The sequence below is a fragment of the Pantherophis guttatus genome, chromosome 2 (assembly GCF_059756535.1).
Source record: "Pantherophis guttatus breed Tessera chromosome 2, ASM5975653v1, whole genome shotgun sequence".
NCBI lineage: Eukaryota > Metazoa > Chordata > Lepidosauria > Squamata > Colubridae > Pantherophis > Pantherophis guttatus.
Genome location: NC_142064.1, coordinates 237,857,564 through 237,877,005, shown reverse-complemented (window position 1 = coordinate 237,877,005; position 19,442 = coordinate 237,857,564). Strand labels below are relative to the sequence as shown.

The 19,442-nt window shown below is 38.6% G+C and overlaps 1 protein-coding gene across 39 annotated transcripts in view; it reads right to left on the bottom strand.

Annotated features, from left to right (window-relative positions):
* Positions 1 to 19,442, bottom strand: part of FOXP1 (forkhead box P1) — a 631,964-nt gene that overhangs the window by 96,045 nt on the left and 516,477 nt on the right. For 24 of the 39 annotated variants that reach the window (XM_034440573.3, XM_060684181.2, XM_034440574.3 and 21 more), the window contains 3 exons: positions 15,683 to 15,820; positions 13,424 to 13,513; positions 7 to 166 (listed from right to left, as the gene is read on the bottom strand). In XM_034440573.3, coding sequence (XP_034296464.1) covers positions 7 to 166; positions 13,424 to 13,513; positions 15,683 to 15,820 — 388 coding nt within the window. The remainder of the gene's footprint in view (positions 1 to 6; positions 167 to 13,423; positions 13,514 to 15,682; positions 15,821 to 19,442) is intronic. The other 15 variants (XM_087887932.1, XM_060684187.2, XM_087887934.1 and 12 more) reach the window with 1 other exon arrangement.

Below are 19,442 nucleotides of genomic sequence, written 5' to 3'. Positions count from 1 at the left end.
CCTTACCTTGAGCAAGAGGCTGCAATGATAAAGCAGGTTGGCCCGGCTGAATTGATAGCAAACCTTGACGTTGCAAAGACAAGAGGTGTTGCTGTTGCAATTGCTGCATTTGCAGAAGCTGCTGCTGGAAGGCCAACTGTTGCGAAGTCACCTGTTGCTGCTGCGGCTGGCAAAGAGAAAGAATCGATACGCTTCTTTTAGTTTCGTATATTTACTACCCTCTTCCATACTTTTATGTTTAGGAGGGAAGGAAACGATTCATTTCAAGAACTTTGAAAGCTGCTGACCCATCTTAGCCAGAACTACAGTAAGGGGGTAAAAGACTTATGAAAAGTGCAATTTTATGCATGTCTACTTAACGTGATGTTCAGTGAGATTTAGTTCCACTTCAGGATTACACCCCAGCAAGTAGCAGGAATACAAACAGTCATGCAAATAGTTACAGCTGGTTTACGAGAATTGCTGCTATGAGCTCAGGCAACTATTGATGCGGGCCCGGCATATATAAGAAAGCAGGAGCAGTTCCCAGTGCATTTTGCTTTTAGGAGAATTTCCTTAACCACCATACAAAGGTACAGTTACACAGACATCACAAATGTCTATTATTTTTAAAGCATGTCTGCATATCTTATGTCTCATTAGTTAAATGTTTTCCGAGAGTTGAGCTTGGCAGCATACCAGGTGCTCAATAAACCTTGCTGTTTTGCTGCCTGCTTGTAAGTGTAAAAATGAGGGACCTAGCTGTCATCACATGGCAAGCCATAATTCAAAGCTAGTCAGTTACATTGAGCATGATGGATCACGGGCTATGCAGACCTGTTAAAGCAATCCTCAAATTATTGGCTGATTTTATAGGTTAATGGGTTTCAGAATGGTGGCCAAATCCTAATCTTAAAAAGCTGCCTTTTCTGAGAAGTCCTATTAAAATAATTATATTCGGGTCTACAACCATTTGTGGGGGGGGGGAGGGGGGAGGCTCTGTAAAGCAGGATGATGACACATTTGGATTTTTTCAAGGAATTCATGGGTACAATGGGTGGTATTGAGGGAAGACTAGGCCCTTCACCAAATGGCTGCCACGATAGGCAAATCTAGCCCAAAGACAATTATTTAATGGAACGTACTAGTGCATATATTGTCTGCCAACCTCAGCTTAACTATGTTTTTTTTTTCTTTTCTTTTTCTGGGCAGATGGACACACTTCAAAGCAAGCATTATACCAAAAGCACTCATGTGGAATTCACAGCATTCACAGAAATAAATACTGCAAATTGGACTGTGCTTTTACCATACCAGTCATCCATTCTTTCAAAAGTAATTTAAACAATTACACATATTTAGAAAAAAAAATGTGTGTGTGTGTGAATCCTTCCAGGAGTTGAAGGAGGTGACTAACGGTCCCCTCAGTTCCAACAGGAAACTTATAAAGGTTAAACAACATTTGTGCACTAAAAAAAGAGAATTTAAGATTTTTTAAAAAATAGATAAGAACCCTTCCATTTATCATAATTTGTATTTTTTATGGGGACATACACATGGATGAAATATTAAAATATGAAAAAGGTAGTACAAAAATATATACAAAACTCTTCCATGTATAAGACAATGTTTCCAAAACTTAAACCTCAAATGGTGCAGACTGGAGAATTCTTGTCACGGCAACATGGAATTAGCCAAATTCGTGCACTTTTTAAATATTATAAATTATAAACTTTTAAATCATTTAAAAAGCATGACCTTATGGCATACCTTTTTAAAACAATTTCAAGTGAATGGCGTCTACAGATAGAGACTTAGCATTCACCCTGTAGTAGTATTACTAATAGTGCGCACGGGTGTGGTTCAAAAATTTTGGTTGTCACTATGATTGGCATCTCGTGAAGTTCTTATAAACTTGAGCTGCCTAATCCAAACACAGAAAATAACATGAACCTCATACATCTACACTTAATTGTAATGATAAATAACCCATGCTATGCTCTATTTACTTATTAAAGTACTGTCTCAGCTATTAAGGCACCAATTGGTTAATTTATTGTATTTTCCATAGGGGCTGTTGCTGTCATGCAATCTATCATTTCCACTTTAAAAAAAAAAAAACTTCAGCAGTTTGGGGAAAAATTATCTCAGGGAAAAAGGCTATGATGTTATACTTGCCAGGATCTGAACCTTGAACCCTTAGAGGTGTAAAAGACTGTGTTGCTTTCTCACTGCTGCCCCCAGAGAAGGTTTTAACTACTCTGTTTATCACTTCTGACATAAATAAATGAGGAAAAATTCCAGACCTTTGAAGAAGAAAAACTTCATCTAATATTGTTAATTAGCCATGACAAACGATGAAATAACACTGTAAATCTTTCATAGAAACAGCCACTAGATTTTAATTATACACATTCATAATTTAGCAAACAACATCTTATTTGAATGCACTTAATATGTGCAGTACTTGAGGCTTCAGAGTCCTTCATTTTGTTTCATTTAAGCAAGCCCTTAGGTTTTACTTGTCTTGTATTTTATTTACTTTTGTTCTTTAAGCACCCATGAAAAAGCTTTTGCTGCTTTGATAAGGATCTTTTTATTTATTGAGCAATGACAGGAGGAAACTTTGGTTGTGTAAAATATCAGTGCATGAAGCCAATGTTTAGCAATTCCTTAAGCTAGCCAAAAAAAGTTAATGTAGATTTCCTTAGTAATTATCTGAGTGATAGAAAGATAACATAGTGCACTAGCACAATAAACAGAAGGAAATTATCTAATATCCCTAATCTGTTAGGAATCATATCAAGGTGGAGGGCTTCAGAGAGTTTGCAGCTAACGTCTGCAGAAAGAAAATTAACCCTTGACTGACAGAAACATATATAAGCTATAAGACAACAGCATTTGGAAAGAATGGGGACTATTTGAAGTATTAAAACCTATATACAATGGAGAAAAACTGCCTATAGGAAAACTCTTTATTTTCATCTTCAAACAATTCATTCTAAAAATGTATTGTCAGCATCTACCCACTTTGGCTGATTAAAAAATAATACACAATCATGGTTGGGCCTGATTACTAGGATGTTCAGCAAGAAAGCTGACTGGTAAAGGCAGGATGGGGAAGTTAAAAAAAAATACTTGGAAAAAGGCAATGGCAATGACAAGCTACAAGTGACATGCCAAGAAAATTACACAGAACTGGAGTCACCAGGATTCAATTTTGATTGGAACAAGTCTTTATAAAACATCTATAAAGGCATTTATTGCCTGCCATTAAGGTGGGAACTCCATTTTTCTCCCAACCAACCAGACCAGAATTATCTGAAGAAATGCTCCTCAAAATATACCAGGGAGAACCCTTCCTTGAAACAAATTCCCACTTAGATAATATTGTTCTGGAGCTTTAATTACTTATTTTCACTTGTTGGATCAAATGTTGCAGCTGTTTTTACTTTTTGGCTCAAATGTTATACCTTCTTTCACCTGTATTTCATTCCAGCTGAAATGAATAGGCATTTCTCAAGAAAATAAACTATTCCTTTGCTTCCACACACCAAATAACCGGGAGAAGCAGATCCTCCCTTCCTCTTCTTTCTTTGTCAAAATTAACAATAGCAGAAAAATATAATACAACTGGTTCAAATGCATGAATGCTGAACAGCCAAGGGTTCAAAACAAAAGACCCCATACTAAGAACAGGCAGACCACATATTAATCCTAAACCAAGGTTAACACACACACACACACAAATTCTGGGTTTACATAATATATATGCCAAACAAATAAGCTATATTATGACTCAAAATGCCAGTGCTATACAACAAGCTTTGACAATGGTTGGTTCACACATTATTTTATGGCTTGTTTTTAGTCATGTTTTATGACAAGGGTCCCTATGCCTCAGGCCATGGACTGGTACCAATCTATGGTCTGTTAGGAACTGGGCTGCCCAGATGGAGGTGAGTGGTGGACGAGCAAGTGAGCAAAACTGAAACCATCCCCCCTCCCCCCCCCAATCAAGGAAAAATTGTCTTCCACGAAACCAGTCTCTGATGCCCAAAAGGTTGGGGACCGCTATTTTATGAGATAGGCAGCTATATAAATATGATTAATTATTTTAACTGCAACTATCTAATTCTATTTCAGCTTAATCTAGAGTATTGTGAAAACCAACCATTAAGTTTTTCATAAAAAGCTGGTTTGTTCTTAGCACTGTACATTTGAGCAGTATGATAGTTAAATTGGCCTTGAGACAGAAATGACATGGGTAGCATCCAGGGATGGGTTCTAAATTTTTTTACTACCGGTTCTTTAGGTGTGGCTTATTTTGTGGGTATGGCTTGATGGTCATGTGACAATTATTTAGGATTTAGCAGAGGTACTGGTCTACCAGGCTTTTAACTGCTTGCAGAGCTGTACCGATCTACCCATTTATTTTTGCAGGCACTGATCTACTCATGTATTTTTGCAGGCATTTGTTTTTGCAGGCATCGGTCTACCCACTTCTTTTCTTTTAACACTGATCAGCTGTAGGGTAACCCTTTGAAGCCCCACGGCAAGAGTTTAAACAGTTTTTTTCCCTCTAGCCATCAGCTGGGACTCAGGAGGCAGCAATAGATTGGGGGTGGGGCCAAATAAAAGATAAGAATAACACAGGGGGTGGGGGGGCGTAGGGGGTGGGGGGGTCGGAACCAGTTCGGTGACGTCATATCGTCACCGCTACCAGCTCGGGAGAACCGGGCTGAACCCACCACTGGTAGCATCTCCTTGACTGGAGAGACAACAGCAGGATCAAAAGAACTGCTCAAACACACCTCTTGGGAAACTGGTGCCAACAATGGCAAAATGGGGCTTCCCATGACCATAAACATAATAGGACTGGAGGAAAGGGTGGACTCACTGTTAAGTATCCTATCTTGTCCTTTCTCCTTATTTGTCCTCTTTCTCCTTTAAATCACCCCCTCCCAATTATTCTTTATTTTTGCTATATAAAGAAAATATATTCTGCCACTGGCAAGGGGAGTTCATGGCAGGGGATGCGTGTTCAAACTCTTTTTATTCCAAATTGCGAATGCACTTCTCTTTTTATCCTTAACATGTCTATTAAAAGCCGTTACCATAATTACTCAGATGGAACTGAATCCGTATTACATCATTTATCTAAGGGCACGTTTAACTAGGAAGAGACTGTCTTGAAATTAACTATACAAAAGTTCATTTCTTAAATCTGCTAGCTTTCTGAAACCTATGTAGTAGAAGGGAATGATCAAAAGACACATTATTAAATATAAAGTTGCTATCTTATGTTGGGAGCTAGTATGGTGCAGTGGTTAATGCCCTGAACTAAAATTGTGGAGACCAAAATTCAAGTCTATTCTCAGCCATAGAGACTCATGGGATGACTTAATTAGTTCTTCCCTCTCACTCTAACTTATTCCACAGGATTCCTGTTATGGGGAAAGATCAAGGAAGGAATGCTGTATATTACCTTAAGCTTCTGGAGAAAAAAAGGTAAAGGTAAAGGTTCCCCTTGTAAATATGTGCTAGTCGTTCCCGACTCTAGGGGGCGGTGCTCATCTCCATTTCAAAGCCGAAGAGCCAGAGCTGTCTGAAGATGTCTTCATGGTCATGTGGCCGGCATGACTCAATGCCAAAGGTGCACGGAACGCTGTTATCTTCCCACCAAAGGTGGTCCCTATTTTTCTATTTGCATTTTTTACGTGCTTTTGAACTGCTAGGCTGGCAGAAGCTAGGACAAGTAACGGGAGCTCACTCTGTTACGCAGCGCTAGGGATTAGAACCGCTGAACTGCCGACCTTTCGATCAACAAGCTCAGCGTCTTAGACACTGAGCCACCGCGTCCCTTTCTGGAGAAAAGGCAGGATATAAATCTAGCAAATAAACCAACAAATCTTAAATAGAGTTTGCCTACTCTGAGCAGATAGGTTTATGGGTACAAGTGCAAGAAGCTTATTTTGCTGGAAACACAGCCTTCCTCTAGTGTATTATTAACCAGCCCATTATTTCAGTGACTAAAATAAATAACTGAACTTCTGTTTTCTTAAACTGTATTTATAGCCAGAACAACAAAGATGTAAATAAGTTAAAAAATATTAGCAAGGCCATTTCAGTTCTGAACCAGCTCTGCCCCCACATAATTCCATTGTTTTTGATAGTCTTTTGAAGTTTTTCAATTAAGATACATCTCAAGGACAATTAAACCAGGGTCTAATAATTGTTCAGTATCTCAGATGTTAATCGCTTTGAAAAATGTATATTATAAAAGGAATGCTTGAGTATGAAAATGCTCCCTGCTTGGGACGTGTCAGTGACTTGCCACTTTACCGCAAGTTAATATTTTAAAGCCAGCTTTATTTATGTAAGCTGACTGATGCTTGTTCTGTTGTCTTCACAGCTATCCTCCAGGAAAAGCTCATGAAAGTTTTTTTTCAGTTTAAAAAGCCAGAATAAAAAAGTACACAAACCCATTGTCCAAGAAAGAACTTAAAAGCAACACACGTTGCCAAACTGTGTTCCCCACCCAGTTACCAAACACAGGATACAAGGCAGTTTGTTTACTTCTCACAATTGAATGCACACAAAAAAGGTCTCGGTGCAGTCCTGTTGTCAGGTCAGTAGTCAGTTGTTAGAATGCTGAAATATCCTGATAAAACTTGCATTTTTGATCTCCTCCCTAAAGCCGCTGTCAAAGGTCTGTTTTCCTTTCTTGGGTTACTCCCTACTGCCTAACATAAATTGTCATAACTTTGGAGGACAAACAGCCTTTTATTAAAACAACCTATTCAGCTTAAGTTGAATTTTTTTAAAAAAGTTTGGAATATTTTCTAAATTGTATTTCAAATCCCTCATCTCTCCCCTTCTCCTGCCTATTTTATATACTCAGTAGGATAATTTTTAATAAAAGCAAAACAGAGTAGAAGTGTTGAGTTAAGTTGCAGACTTGAAAACTGGCTTGAAGAAATGGAAATAGAGAAATTCTCCACCCTGCTGTAAATTTTCCTTACTTGGAAGAAATAAGACTTTTTAAAAAACCCACTATTGAAAGCACACTGGTTTTAGATTAAAAACTGTATTACTTAAGGATACAGATGTGCTTTCAGGAGATGGTACAATAACAGGGACTGTTACAATGCATGAAATGATGCATTAAGTCAATCCACTTTAGCACTGTAACAAATGTCAAATTCAAAATAGCTTTCGCAATAATTTAATATTGAGAATATAGATTCAAATAAATGGTATACAGATGTACGTGTGTCTAACATGGACCACTGTCAGCATATCAAATTAGCAAGAATATTCTCTCAAACAAAGGAATTTGGCTCAGAAAAACCTGTGGGATAAACTAAGTTATTTGAAAATAGGCATCCATCTATTTACTCATCCATCCATCTGTAAAACAAGTATCACTTAAAAGAAAAAAGATGCTTGTTCCTTCCATCCAATCCACTATTTTTAATAATTCAGTTTAAAATAGAGAACAGTCTTCTCTCAGCGCAGCTTTGGAGACTGCAATATTAGATACATGCACACAGTACATCAGTCCTGTTAAATATTGAAATTCCATTACATTGTCCAACTTCCCTTCTTGTCTTTTTACACACAAAGTATTTTTCCTTCATCTTCAAACCATCATCTGTGTGTCAGAGACGCTCTCTTGTCTGACAGCAGCAATTTAGAAGAGTTAACTTTTATCGTTCATTCTGCTGTGTAACTTTCCCCTTCAAATTTCTTTATCTGCCCTCTGAGCTCATCTGAACTTTCATGTTTTCCCAGCATGCAGGCTTGCATTCAGAACTATGTCTAATAGACCAAATAAGAGGTTAACAAGAAGTGGCAACAGAAAGGGGGAAAAAATACAATCCCTGGTAACTGATAAGAATGACAGTGGCAGCCCTTTATTGTTTGTCTTCAAATATAGAGTTAAAGATCCTTAAAAAACTAAAATTTGATGCCTTTGAACAGAAAGAAGCACAAAATAACAACAGGGGGTTATTGCCTTGCAGCCACAGGGGAGAAGCTCCATAATTCTTATTCTCCCTTTTGAAGGTTGTTAGAAATCTGATTCAAAAAAGCAGCAGCAGAAGGAGAAAACCTCTTGAGGCTATAGCCATTTCCTGTGATCATGCATAATGTGCTTCAAAAGTGGGTTTTTACCAATTCTGTTGATCAATTGCACCTCCTTTTCCTATTCCCCCCCCTTTTTTTTCTGCCGTGTTTACATCTGATGCGACTCAATGACAAGCCCTGTCTGAGACTGTGAAACAGGCCTGTCATGTTGATTTATGGGCACATCAAACCACAACTTGTCCAAACTGAAGCTCGCAGTTCATTAATTAGAGAGTTGTGACTTTGAAGTCAGCTTTCAGACTGTGGTTTTTAACATTTGGCTTAATTTATATGCTCTTGAATGTGGATCTCTAAGGGAAAAACTGAAATTCCCTTCTTGTCTTTGAACTTCTTTTGACCGCACAATAATCATTTCTTTGTCCAGAGTGATGCTTGCATCCCAGAGTCATTAACGCGCATTGAACTGCCACTGATGAGTAAGCCCTACTGAATTAGAAAAACAGCCAGCAAAACAAAGCTGAGAGCATTCTGCACAGTGATATCTCACAATTACATGCCTTCCCTCCCTGTGCCATTTCCATTTTAATTACTCTTAGTCCTTTAGATTTACATTTTAGACATTTTTTAATCTGTTCCTTTTTTATTATAGTGGCGCCCGTTAGCAGGCTCTTGTTAAGGTTTGTGTCAGCATTTCCTATTATAGCCCCCCCCACCCCCAATTTCATAACTCAGCTGTAAAATTCACACTTGGCTTAAAACTTAGTTTTCCACATTGCAAGGGGAGCGGGCTTGGTGAGGGGTAAGGAAATGTATGGAGCAACATGGGAATGGATGCTTTGGGATCATTGCGACTGCCGCACAAAGACAGGGGTGATTCAGGTGCAATAACACAACCAAACTGAGGACACCCGTCTAGATAAGCCCCAAGCTAGGGCTTGGCTGATGTGATGGCGCTGCATTCCTTCAAAGACTTATCCTAGATGACAAATGGTGGAGCTGGCTAGAGCTGCCAGAAGCCACAATACAAGTACTTTCTCCTGAAATTATGTAATCTGCCATCATCTAAAAGTCAATTAAGTACAACTTATGACAGCCTCACATAACATAGGCATAAGGCAGGGAATTATACCTGAGCTATCAGTAGCATAGCAATGAAGGCTTTGGAAAAGAAGGTGTGACATGTCTATCTCCACAAAGATGAGAAAAGCACAGGCAATGTTTTTTTTCCTTGTGACACTCTACGAAATTGACAGTTGGACTCTCAAAAAGCAGGACAGAAACAGTACTGATACTCTTGAACTTTATATTGGAGAAGACTTCTGAGAACATCATGGGCAATCAAGAAAACAAAAGAATGGGTTATGAAAAAAATAAATGGAAAGTTCTCATTTGAGACACAAACAATTAGGCTCAAATTATCATATTTGGGATGCGTTATGCAAAACCCAGCACTATGGTGAAGCCTATACCAGCAGGAAAGATAGAAGGAAAAAGAAAAAGACCAGGAGCAAACTGGCTGGATGAGACTTCAACAAGGATGGATGCATCTTTGGAAAACCTGAAGGGCCAGATCTGTTTATGTGAACACTAAGGTAAACACACAGACTTGATGGGACAATTGATCAACTTCTGGTAGGCCAAAGGTATCATCCCTGTCTTAAATGTTCACAATCTGCTCAGTCTTCTCTAGGGCGAAAAAAAAATCAAGTTCAGATAGAATTCTACAATGATTATAATATATGATGGAATTCACCAAGTCTTTGTTGTAGAAGATGAATAGCAAACATCCATGGATTATGAGACGTTTCATAATTTATTTAGAAGGAATAAATTTAGAAGGAATTTGTATCCCACAAATTTTGCAACGGGGAAAACTATACTACCAATGTTCCATGTTAAAGGTTTTTCCTGTAAATACTTTGTGAGTTAATTTTTGGTCCACTAATCCTGAGAAGAGCGGAAATTGTAATACTTCTACTAAGAATAGTTGTCAGGTGAACTTTCAAGAACCTTCAGCCTTGTAGTATGTGGGAGAAAGAATAGGCTCTGAGGGCATGTATCCCTTGATAGGCACGGTCTGTCCCAAAATAAGGCAGCCCTGCTCCCTTGTCAGTTTCAATGGCCAACAAGTTAGGTGATAGCAAGTAGACGGACAGAGAAAAGAAGGGAGAGAAAAAGAAGGTTTTTGCTCACGTACAGCCCGGAACAATAGAAAGCATTCTTGTCTTTGTCTTTCTCCCACACACATAAGGAGCAAAAGATGATTGGTGGGTTAATTTCCTTATGTAATACCAATCAGACTGCAACAGCATACAAAGAATTTCCAAAGAGAATCTCCAATAGAGTAAAACAATAATAAAGCTAGTCCCAAGGTAAAATCTGATGACACCCAGCTGTACATCTCCACCCCGGACCACCCCAACGATGCCCTTGAAGTGATGTCCCGGTGTCTGGAAGCCATGCGGATCTGGATGGGGAGGAACAGGCTCAGGCTCAGGCTCAAGCTCAACCCATCCAAGACCGAGTGGCTGTGGTTTCCGACGTCCCGATATAGTCAGTTGATGCCATCGCTGACTATTGGGGGCAAATCACTAGCCCCCACGGAGAGGACTCGCAACTTGGGTGTCCTCCTGGATTCACGGCTGTCTTTAGAAGAGCCCTTGACGGCCGTGACCAGGAGGATTTTTCATCAGGTTCGCCTGATTTGCCAGTTGTGTCCCTTTCTGGATCGGGACTCCCTACACATAGTCACTCATGCCCTTGTCACTTCCCGCCTGGACTACTGTAACGCTCTCTACATGGGGCTCCCCTTGAGGAGCACCCAGAGGCTCCAACTGGCGCAGAGTGCGGCCGCGCGGGTGGTTATGGGAGCAACATGGTGCTCCCGTGTGACACCTCTCCTGCGTGAGCTGCACTGGCTCCCGGTGGTCTTCCGGGTGTGCTTCAAGGTTTTGGTTACCACCTTTAGAGCGCTCCATGGCTTAGGACCTGGTTATTTACGGGACCGCCTACTACCACAAACAACCTCCCACCGGCCGGTATGCTCTCATAGAGAGGGGCTCCTCCGGGTGCTGTCAGCCAAACAATGTCCAGGGGGAGGGCCTTCTCTGTGGGGGCACCTACTATCTGGAACGAGCTCCCCCCAGAGATATGGAGGATTCCGGATCTGCGCACTTTCCGCCGTGCTTTTAAGACTCTTATTCCAGCAAGCCGGCCTGGCCTAATTTTCTCCCCTGTTTTAAAATTCTTTTAAATCGAAATTTTAATCTGTTTTAAATTATTGGGATTTTAATTGTTTTGGGCTAAATTATTTAATCTGGTTTTAATTATGTTTCTAACTTTTGTATCTATGTATTTTATTTTGTGCCTGTTCACTGCCCTGAGTCCTTCGGGACTAGGGCGGTATATAAATTTAATAAAAAAAAAAAAATCTCATGGCGGATCTCCATCCTCACTAAGCAATAGAATTGTCAAAAGTATACCTAAGAAAATATATTGAAAGAAATTTCCTAAAAACAAGGTGCAAGGAATCCAAGCATACTTCTGGGGCAGCACACTGCTGACCTAAATCAGGCAGTATAGATCTCCCTGGAGCCATAGCTGAGCAGCACATTGTGGCGTTCATGAAGTCCCTCACAGATACAAAATCCAGAAGAAGGCATGGCTCCACATCTGGGCAGAACAAGCCAAAGGATGGCTCCACATTTAATCCCACATGGCCATGAGCGGGACTTATTTTCCACTACCATTTGATCTTCTTTGTTACCTGTGACAGCAATTCAGGGACTACTCTAATAATTATAGATTTTTATATCAATATATAAAAATACTTCAGGGTTATAGCTTTTCCTGATAATAAAATACTCCTAAAGTGGCAACTGTGATTGTTTGAATTTGCCGCCCTATACTAGAAAAGACTCTCTTTCAATAGTTAATACTTCCTTTAACTAATTTTTTCAGCTTCAGCTTGCAGCTATGCAGTGAAAGAGTCTATATCCCAGGACCCTTCTTACCCCATCACTCAAATGTCAAGGACTCGGGCTTCTTTGGCACGAAACCTACATGCAGCTGAATGTGGAGAACAATCCGGGACCCACAGTCAGTTCATAAAGAGAACTAGCTAGACTAATGGGTATGATTGTTTTCCTGCTGAGAAAATATGGTGCCTCCCAGGCTCTTCTCTCTATCTTGTATACACACACACAAAACCCTGCAGATATAACACAAAATAACTGGTAATGGCACATAAACTGTCTTTCAGCAAATTCTGTCCATCATCCTTTATCTTCTCTCCCTGTAGATGCCCTAATGGGCTCCAAGAGAAGTACAGTATCTCCTGGAACTATCTAAAAATCTCTTTTCCAGAGGTAAGTGCAGTTGTTTGGTAAGAGGTAAAACAGGAAAGGATTACAAGCAGAGACATAAAGGTATCTAAGGTTGCAGCAAAACAAGACAATATTCCAAGGCTGAGATAGCTCTGATCATTTTAAACACTTAGCAAGAAGAAAATACGTGAACTTGATTTATATGCTGCTTCTATTTGTTTAGAATATTAAAACAGAGCAGTGATTCCTATCCCTATGGGAAGAGATGCCACCATCTTTGTTTACAGAGTAAGCATGAAACTTAAGTATCCATGATAGGGGTACTCTACCATAATATGGTACTCACTTGGGCAAGGACTAAGTGAGCATTGTGATGGCACAAAGCTCTTTTTATATTTGATATATGTCTGGGGCTGAATTTGTTGATCATGTTTAGATTGTAATTTAGATGAAACTACTGGATTCCATGAACACGTCTAATATCAGAGTTTCTAAAAAGAAGTAGAAAAAAACAATACAAAACATTGTGGTTATTTGTTTTTGGTTTGCTTAAAATGACCCAAACTAATTGGACACATTTTTCTCGGGGTTGCAATGAATGGATCTCTCCAATAGGCTGCACCTGTAGGAATCAAGGTAGCACATGCGTAATTTAGTAAAAGAAGCTAGAATTTATCAGCCAGCTGTTTGGCAGAGAAAGGAAATGTAAATCAAGCTCCAGCCAATTCCTAAACGGCAAATTCTGGCTCTTTTCACCAAATTATATGTGTATGATGTGAGCTGCTGGGCTGGTGAAGTTTATATTACTTTGTTTATCTTAACTACTTTGGGTATGTTAATTAATCATTCAGCCACAAAGATGTACATATGGAAAGTGGGCCATAGTGACAAAATAAGTTACTAACCTTTATATTGAACCAGGCTTTGAGAGGACAAATTTACCAGATAAAGGCATTTTTTTAAAAAATAGCTGCTATACTTTCATTCATTATCTCTAGATTGCAAGTAAAAATGGATTTTAACAATACCTCTTTAGGTTGTTTTCCAGCATGTTGTTGCTGTAGAAGTTGAAGCTGCAACTGTTCCTGCTGTTTCTTATAAAACTCTTGAAGCTGCTGCTACAAAAGAAAATAAAAGGAGACAAGGAAAAAGAAGAAGATAGAGGCTATTAAGTAAAACAAAGTGGGATAGCCAATTCAGGATCCCCTTTTGGTAATACACAAACGGCGATTTGAAAAATAGCATCCTTTTATCTGTAGCGCTCTGACCTTTAGTTTGATACTCGACAATAAATTCAATGCACATTGACTATTCTTGGCATTATCGTTTGAAAAGTAATCTCCAAAATGAACTGATGAAAAACATACCATTTTCTACACAAACTAATTAAAATAAGGCAAGGAATGACCTTTGATTGAAACAACAAAGCCAGAATGCCCTTGCCTGGTGAATCTTTATTTGGAACATATACAAGCATTCTAAATCATTGTTGCATTGTACTGTACCAAGCATCATTTAGAACAGACATAGGGTTCCCTCTCCCATCTACTTTGCTCACTATTCCAGACAGATAGCTCATTTGATGCTTCTGTTCTGCGAATTAATACTTGAGAGAGTAAATGTAAGGCACCGTGTTCAATGTCATCTTGCAATGGTCTCTGGGACTACTGCTCTATAAATGAATGAATGAATGAATGAATGAATGAATGAATGAATGAACATTTCACTGACATACATACCACACAAAGTCATTTGGGGATTTAGTTAATTAACAACATTTTGGAGGAAGAGGATGTTAACCCATTGGCTGTTTCCTAGCCTTCAAAACTCTAGTATGTATTTCTGCTGGGTGGCCAGTATGCACTTCTGTTTTGATTGCTATGATGAGATACCACCCTTGCTATTTTTCACCAGCTACCTTCCAATCGTTTGCGCCACAAATGAAAGAAAAGTGACATTAGCAAGGGTTTAACATAGACTGATTAATACAGTAAAAGGGGACAGGCCACAGTTGCACATATATTTCATCATATTTATACGGCGGGAAATAGATTAGATTTCAGTGCTCTCTTTATTTCCCAAGTCAGCATGAAAGTTTATCTCTATTAAAATGGCTCCATGAGAAAGTTAGACCAAGATATTAAATAAAACTTGTGGCCTAGTAAAGATTTGAATCCAGATCTCCTATTTCTAAATCCAATATGAAACTCCTACACTGCGGAGGCTATAAAGAAAGGCAGCTCTGGCTCAGCTATTTCTGTCGTGTTACACTGCTGCTTGCTATGGTCTAAAACAGAGTTCCCTAACATTTCTAGCTTTGCAGGACAGTGGGGGGGGGAGATGGTACGCACAAGCAGCCGGCAAGCGAGTGCACAGCTCCATTTGTGTGAGTGGTGTGCATACACGCCTGCCGCTCATGCAAATGGAGCGTGTGAACACTCCACATGCAACCCGCTGCTTGTGCAAATGAGTATGTGCATGCATGCGAATGCTAACTGGCTGTTTCACAGCCCGGTTACAAACCCCTCATGGCCCACTAGTGGGCCGTGCCCCACAAGTTGGGGGACTCCTGGTCTAAAAGACGAAAACAGTGCCTAAACTAGCAAATCGCAGTACGAATTCTTTTAGGCAGATACTGATGAAAACTCATTCTTAGAAACATATAGGAAGCTTGGGATCTCTTTAAGTCAATTCTGAAAGTATTATTGATAACACGGGGAGAAAAGCTTGGGAAGTGTCAACTCTTCAGACCATGAATTTGCCCCATCATTATTCATAGTTGCAACCATGGCAAAACATAAGAAAGAATTATAACTCACAAATGAAGATGAATATATGTGTCCCAGGATTATGTTGCAGGATCCAATCTGGGTCGGTCACCAGGACCAGAGGTTTAGTCTTCCTAAAGACTAAAGAGGTTTAGGAAGATAAAGCCTCTGGCTCTAGTGACTGACCCAAACTGGATCCCGCAGAAGTAACAACAACTAACATAAACACAATTATTCATATGTGTATTTCCTATAGTGAATATGAATGAATGGCACTTTGTTCAACTTGACACTCTATACAGATATCTTTGGGACTATTGTCATTACTAGAATTCCTAGCTGGCGCAGAATTCTGGGAATTTGCAATTTCATCATATCTCATGGATGCCAGGACATAAACATGTAGTAATCACTTATTTCAGAAAGATGCTTGACATAGGAAACGGCATTACTACAATAGCCTTCCTTTTCCAATAGCTTGTGTTGGTTAGCTCAGCCGCTGCTAAAGAAAGCAGTTACCTGTTGAAGCATGAGTGCCTGCTGCTGTTGGAGCAGGACCTGAAGTTGCTGTGGAGTTAGCACTTGCTGCTGGAGGATCTGCTGCATTTGCTGGGGAGTGATAACTTGAGGTGTCATCATAGCCACCGACACTGGAACCTAAAATATGGAGACAGTATAAAGAACAAGCAGTTCAACAAACCTTCTGTCAAGGGGGAGTTGTTTTGTTACTTTTCATTTTACATTTCTCTTTCTACTCTACGCCGTTAAAATAATTGTTTTAGTGAACTTGAGCTGCAATCTGGAAAGGTGGTTTTTTTTTTTTTTTTTTTTTTGAGTAGGTAAATACAATACTTGTATTGTATTGTTAGGTCACCCCAAATGTTTTTCCTCTAGCTTTGATTTTAAAAGATGAGCAAAGAAATAATAATAAAAAAACACAATCGCATCTGATTTAGTTCGGGGAAACACTATGCGCAAGCCAAATAAGTTTGTTTTCTACCCATTCCACTGAAATAGATTTTATGTTCTGAGAAAATCAAGCTATTAATCTGCGCATCTTCTAGAGGTGCCTATCAATTTTGACAAATGTTACATTAATTAACAAGTAAGACCCTTCAGAAGCGGCCATTGGGGAGTTTCAACTTAATGACTTGAAGCAAATTAATGCAATTTCAGCGATACAGAAAACACACCTTGCTCCCCAGCAATTTTAACAGTGGAATTCCTACGATGATGTCTCAACCGTTCCGCATTCACCTAGCATACAGATGGCTTCAATTCTTTCGTATTATGTGAGATACCATTAAAAGCCGCTTTCCATGACATTTCAGTGACAAACAGCTACAGTGATGAACTTGATAGCATTTCATATTTGCAACTGTTAACACGTTTCTGCACGGGCATCTTTGCAACGAACCTGTACACTCTATCTGAAAGGATGATGTCTTGTTCAGATAAAACACTGACATTAAAATGACAGGCTGTCTCGGCCAAGGTTACACAAATTGTATTCAAGCGGATACCTAATGACAATGCTTTGAATTCTGCAAGCTTTCTAGAATGTAATTTAGCTATTCAAAATAATCACTGCACTTGTGTTTAATTTGCAGACTACATGAGAACCATTTTGTCAGTTCCGGTAATGCAACAAGACTATTTTGCAAGAAACCCCACCAGAAAAAGAGAGACAGGGAAGAAAAAAAAGAAAAAAAAAAGAAAGGAAAGGATGAAAGGGGTGGGGGCATAGTTACAATTGAGGGGGGGGCGCAAAACTCACATGACTGAATAAGTAATATTTAAGCACAATACTTTCCTTTAGTTTCAGCTCAAATAGGTGACAGCAAAAAACTAAAAGCAGTAAAAGGATATACTTAGTTAAAAAGAATCTGCTGTCATCTCATATACTGCAATGAAAGGTAATAACATGTTTTGAACATTTTTATGCAGCACATGTTAAAAAATCAGCAGACAATAGCTGCTCGGGAGATAAAAAGGTTTAAAAAAATATTTCAGGGGAGTAGTAAGCAAGAAAGAAATGCAGTGTTAATTTTATGTAACATAATGTCTTAATGTGCAGTTTTTCTTGCTTTTTTTCACATGATTTGTCCTACCGTTTGCATAGCAAATTCCCATTCCTAATTTCACAGTCATTATGCACTGATGTACCGATTTCTCAGCACCGCTAATTTTGAAGAACTAAAACAAAAAAAAAAAAAAAGGTTTCTGAAGGTCAGATTTATGTACAGCAAATACCGTGCGGTGTGTGTATGTTTACCTATTTTAGAAGCAATGCTTACTGCATCTGTTTTGATACTATTATACCCTTTGACCCCTCATTAACATAATACAAGACATTAGCCCAGCAAGTGTCAGCAATATTGTTATGTCAGTTAGGGATACCAGGATATGCGTTGCAATGTAAAGTAACCTGAAGCGCCTAAATCACCTATGGATTGTATGAAAACAAATGTGTCTCAAAGCCATCCCATTTGAATTTTAGGTTTTATACATATCGGAATTATTTTAGGTTATGCACACTTCCATACTGACAATTATTTGTGGCATGCTTGCAATTGAGTTTTACTGTTCTGTAGAATTACAGCACAATTTACTAAACAAATTTTAGGAAACAGATACTAAAATTCCACAGATATTAATGGTAACAAGAACCAAATTCAAACTAGAGCACTGAAATATAGGTATAGAATGGTTAAGTATCAGTGACAAGCGCTGAGATACAGAGACTATTAATTCCTTAAATCATTGTTTTATTGATTTCCATTCAAGTAACAAGGGGAAGACATATATAGAGACTGACTGACAATAATGAAACAAAGAAAAGAACAAGAGCATAAATAAACAAGCAGAAGAAATAGATTAGATGCTGATTTGACACATTTACTGGGTTGGCAGAAGCAAGGGTTTTTTTCACTCTCCTGCAAACGCTAGACTTTTGAACGTATCACAAATGCTGCATAAAATTTATGCAGTGTTGTGGGACAAGCCCAATAAAAATTAGTCCAGTTACACGCAAATCTGGATCCAAACTAATAATGTTAATTCTAACATCAGACGGGGTAGGTTCGGTTAACCAGTTATTGATTTAAATACTTAAAAAAAACTAACTAATAAAAAGACAAAGATCACATGATTATGCTTTTGATTTTGTACACTTCTGTTAAAAATATTTGACTGAATCTGCCTGTACTTCATAGCCGTCTTTCAATATTTTCACTAGTTTAGAATTAAAATATTGTGCACCATTTCTTAACTTCATCATTTTCTTCTATAAAATTTTTTTATAATTATATTTTCTTAATGATGGATCCGGATATACGAAAGCAAACATTTTTGGATTTTATTTTATTTTTTTAAAAAATGTTACTCCTGATTGATATACGAATCAATTTTATTTGATCAGAATTAGGATGGAAGTATACATAATGGCTTTTTTTTTTTTTTTTTTGATCTTCTACCCAACATTCATTTAATGCAACTCTGGGTATGAGATGAAGAACAATAAGAAGAGACTTGTCATAAATTGAGGAAATGAATGTTTCTTTTCCTACAGATTATCTACTCCACAATGCTATCACAAGTTTTTGAAACTCAAAAGGAAAAGCATTTAGTGTCCTACAAGAAGAAAGAAGTTCTACTACTCTACTTTTTCCATTTCAGGCGATCACAACTATTATTTATTTTTGCTTTAGATGCTAACAAGATTCTAGATCTCCAAAAAGAGTTTCATATAATTTGCAGATCTCCTTCCTCTGAGATTCTGACAATGAATAGGTAGTGAACTGGAGCCATATTTATAGCTGTTAACAGTTATTGCAAGCTTAGTCATAAGGATTGTGACTAAAAAGACCTGAGAAAATGAACAACGAAACGAAATGTTCTTGACTCTCCCTTGGCTTACTGGTGGGAATAATAATAATAATAATAATAATAATAATAATAATAATAATAGTAGTAGTAGTAGTAGTAGTAGTAGTAGTAGTAGTAGTAGTAGTTTCCTGGGGCCAGCAACAGGTGTTAGCAGCTCTTGAACTGCTCTTATTCCTCTGGATTGGTCCTAAGGAGAAAGGACAATGGAAGCAGGACTACGGAATGGTTCCACAAAATGTTGGAAGGAAAACTCTGGCTGTTGTCCAAGGGGAAAGTGCCATTTGCTTCAACTTCAGCAACTCCTGTCTGCCTCACTATTCCTGCTTCTGCTCTTGCCCACTTCAAGCGTAAAGTGGTGAAAGGAACTTTATCCTACACTCCGCTTCCGAAA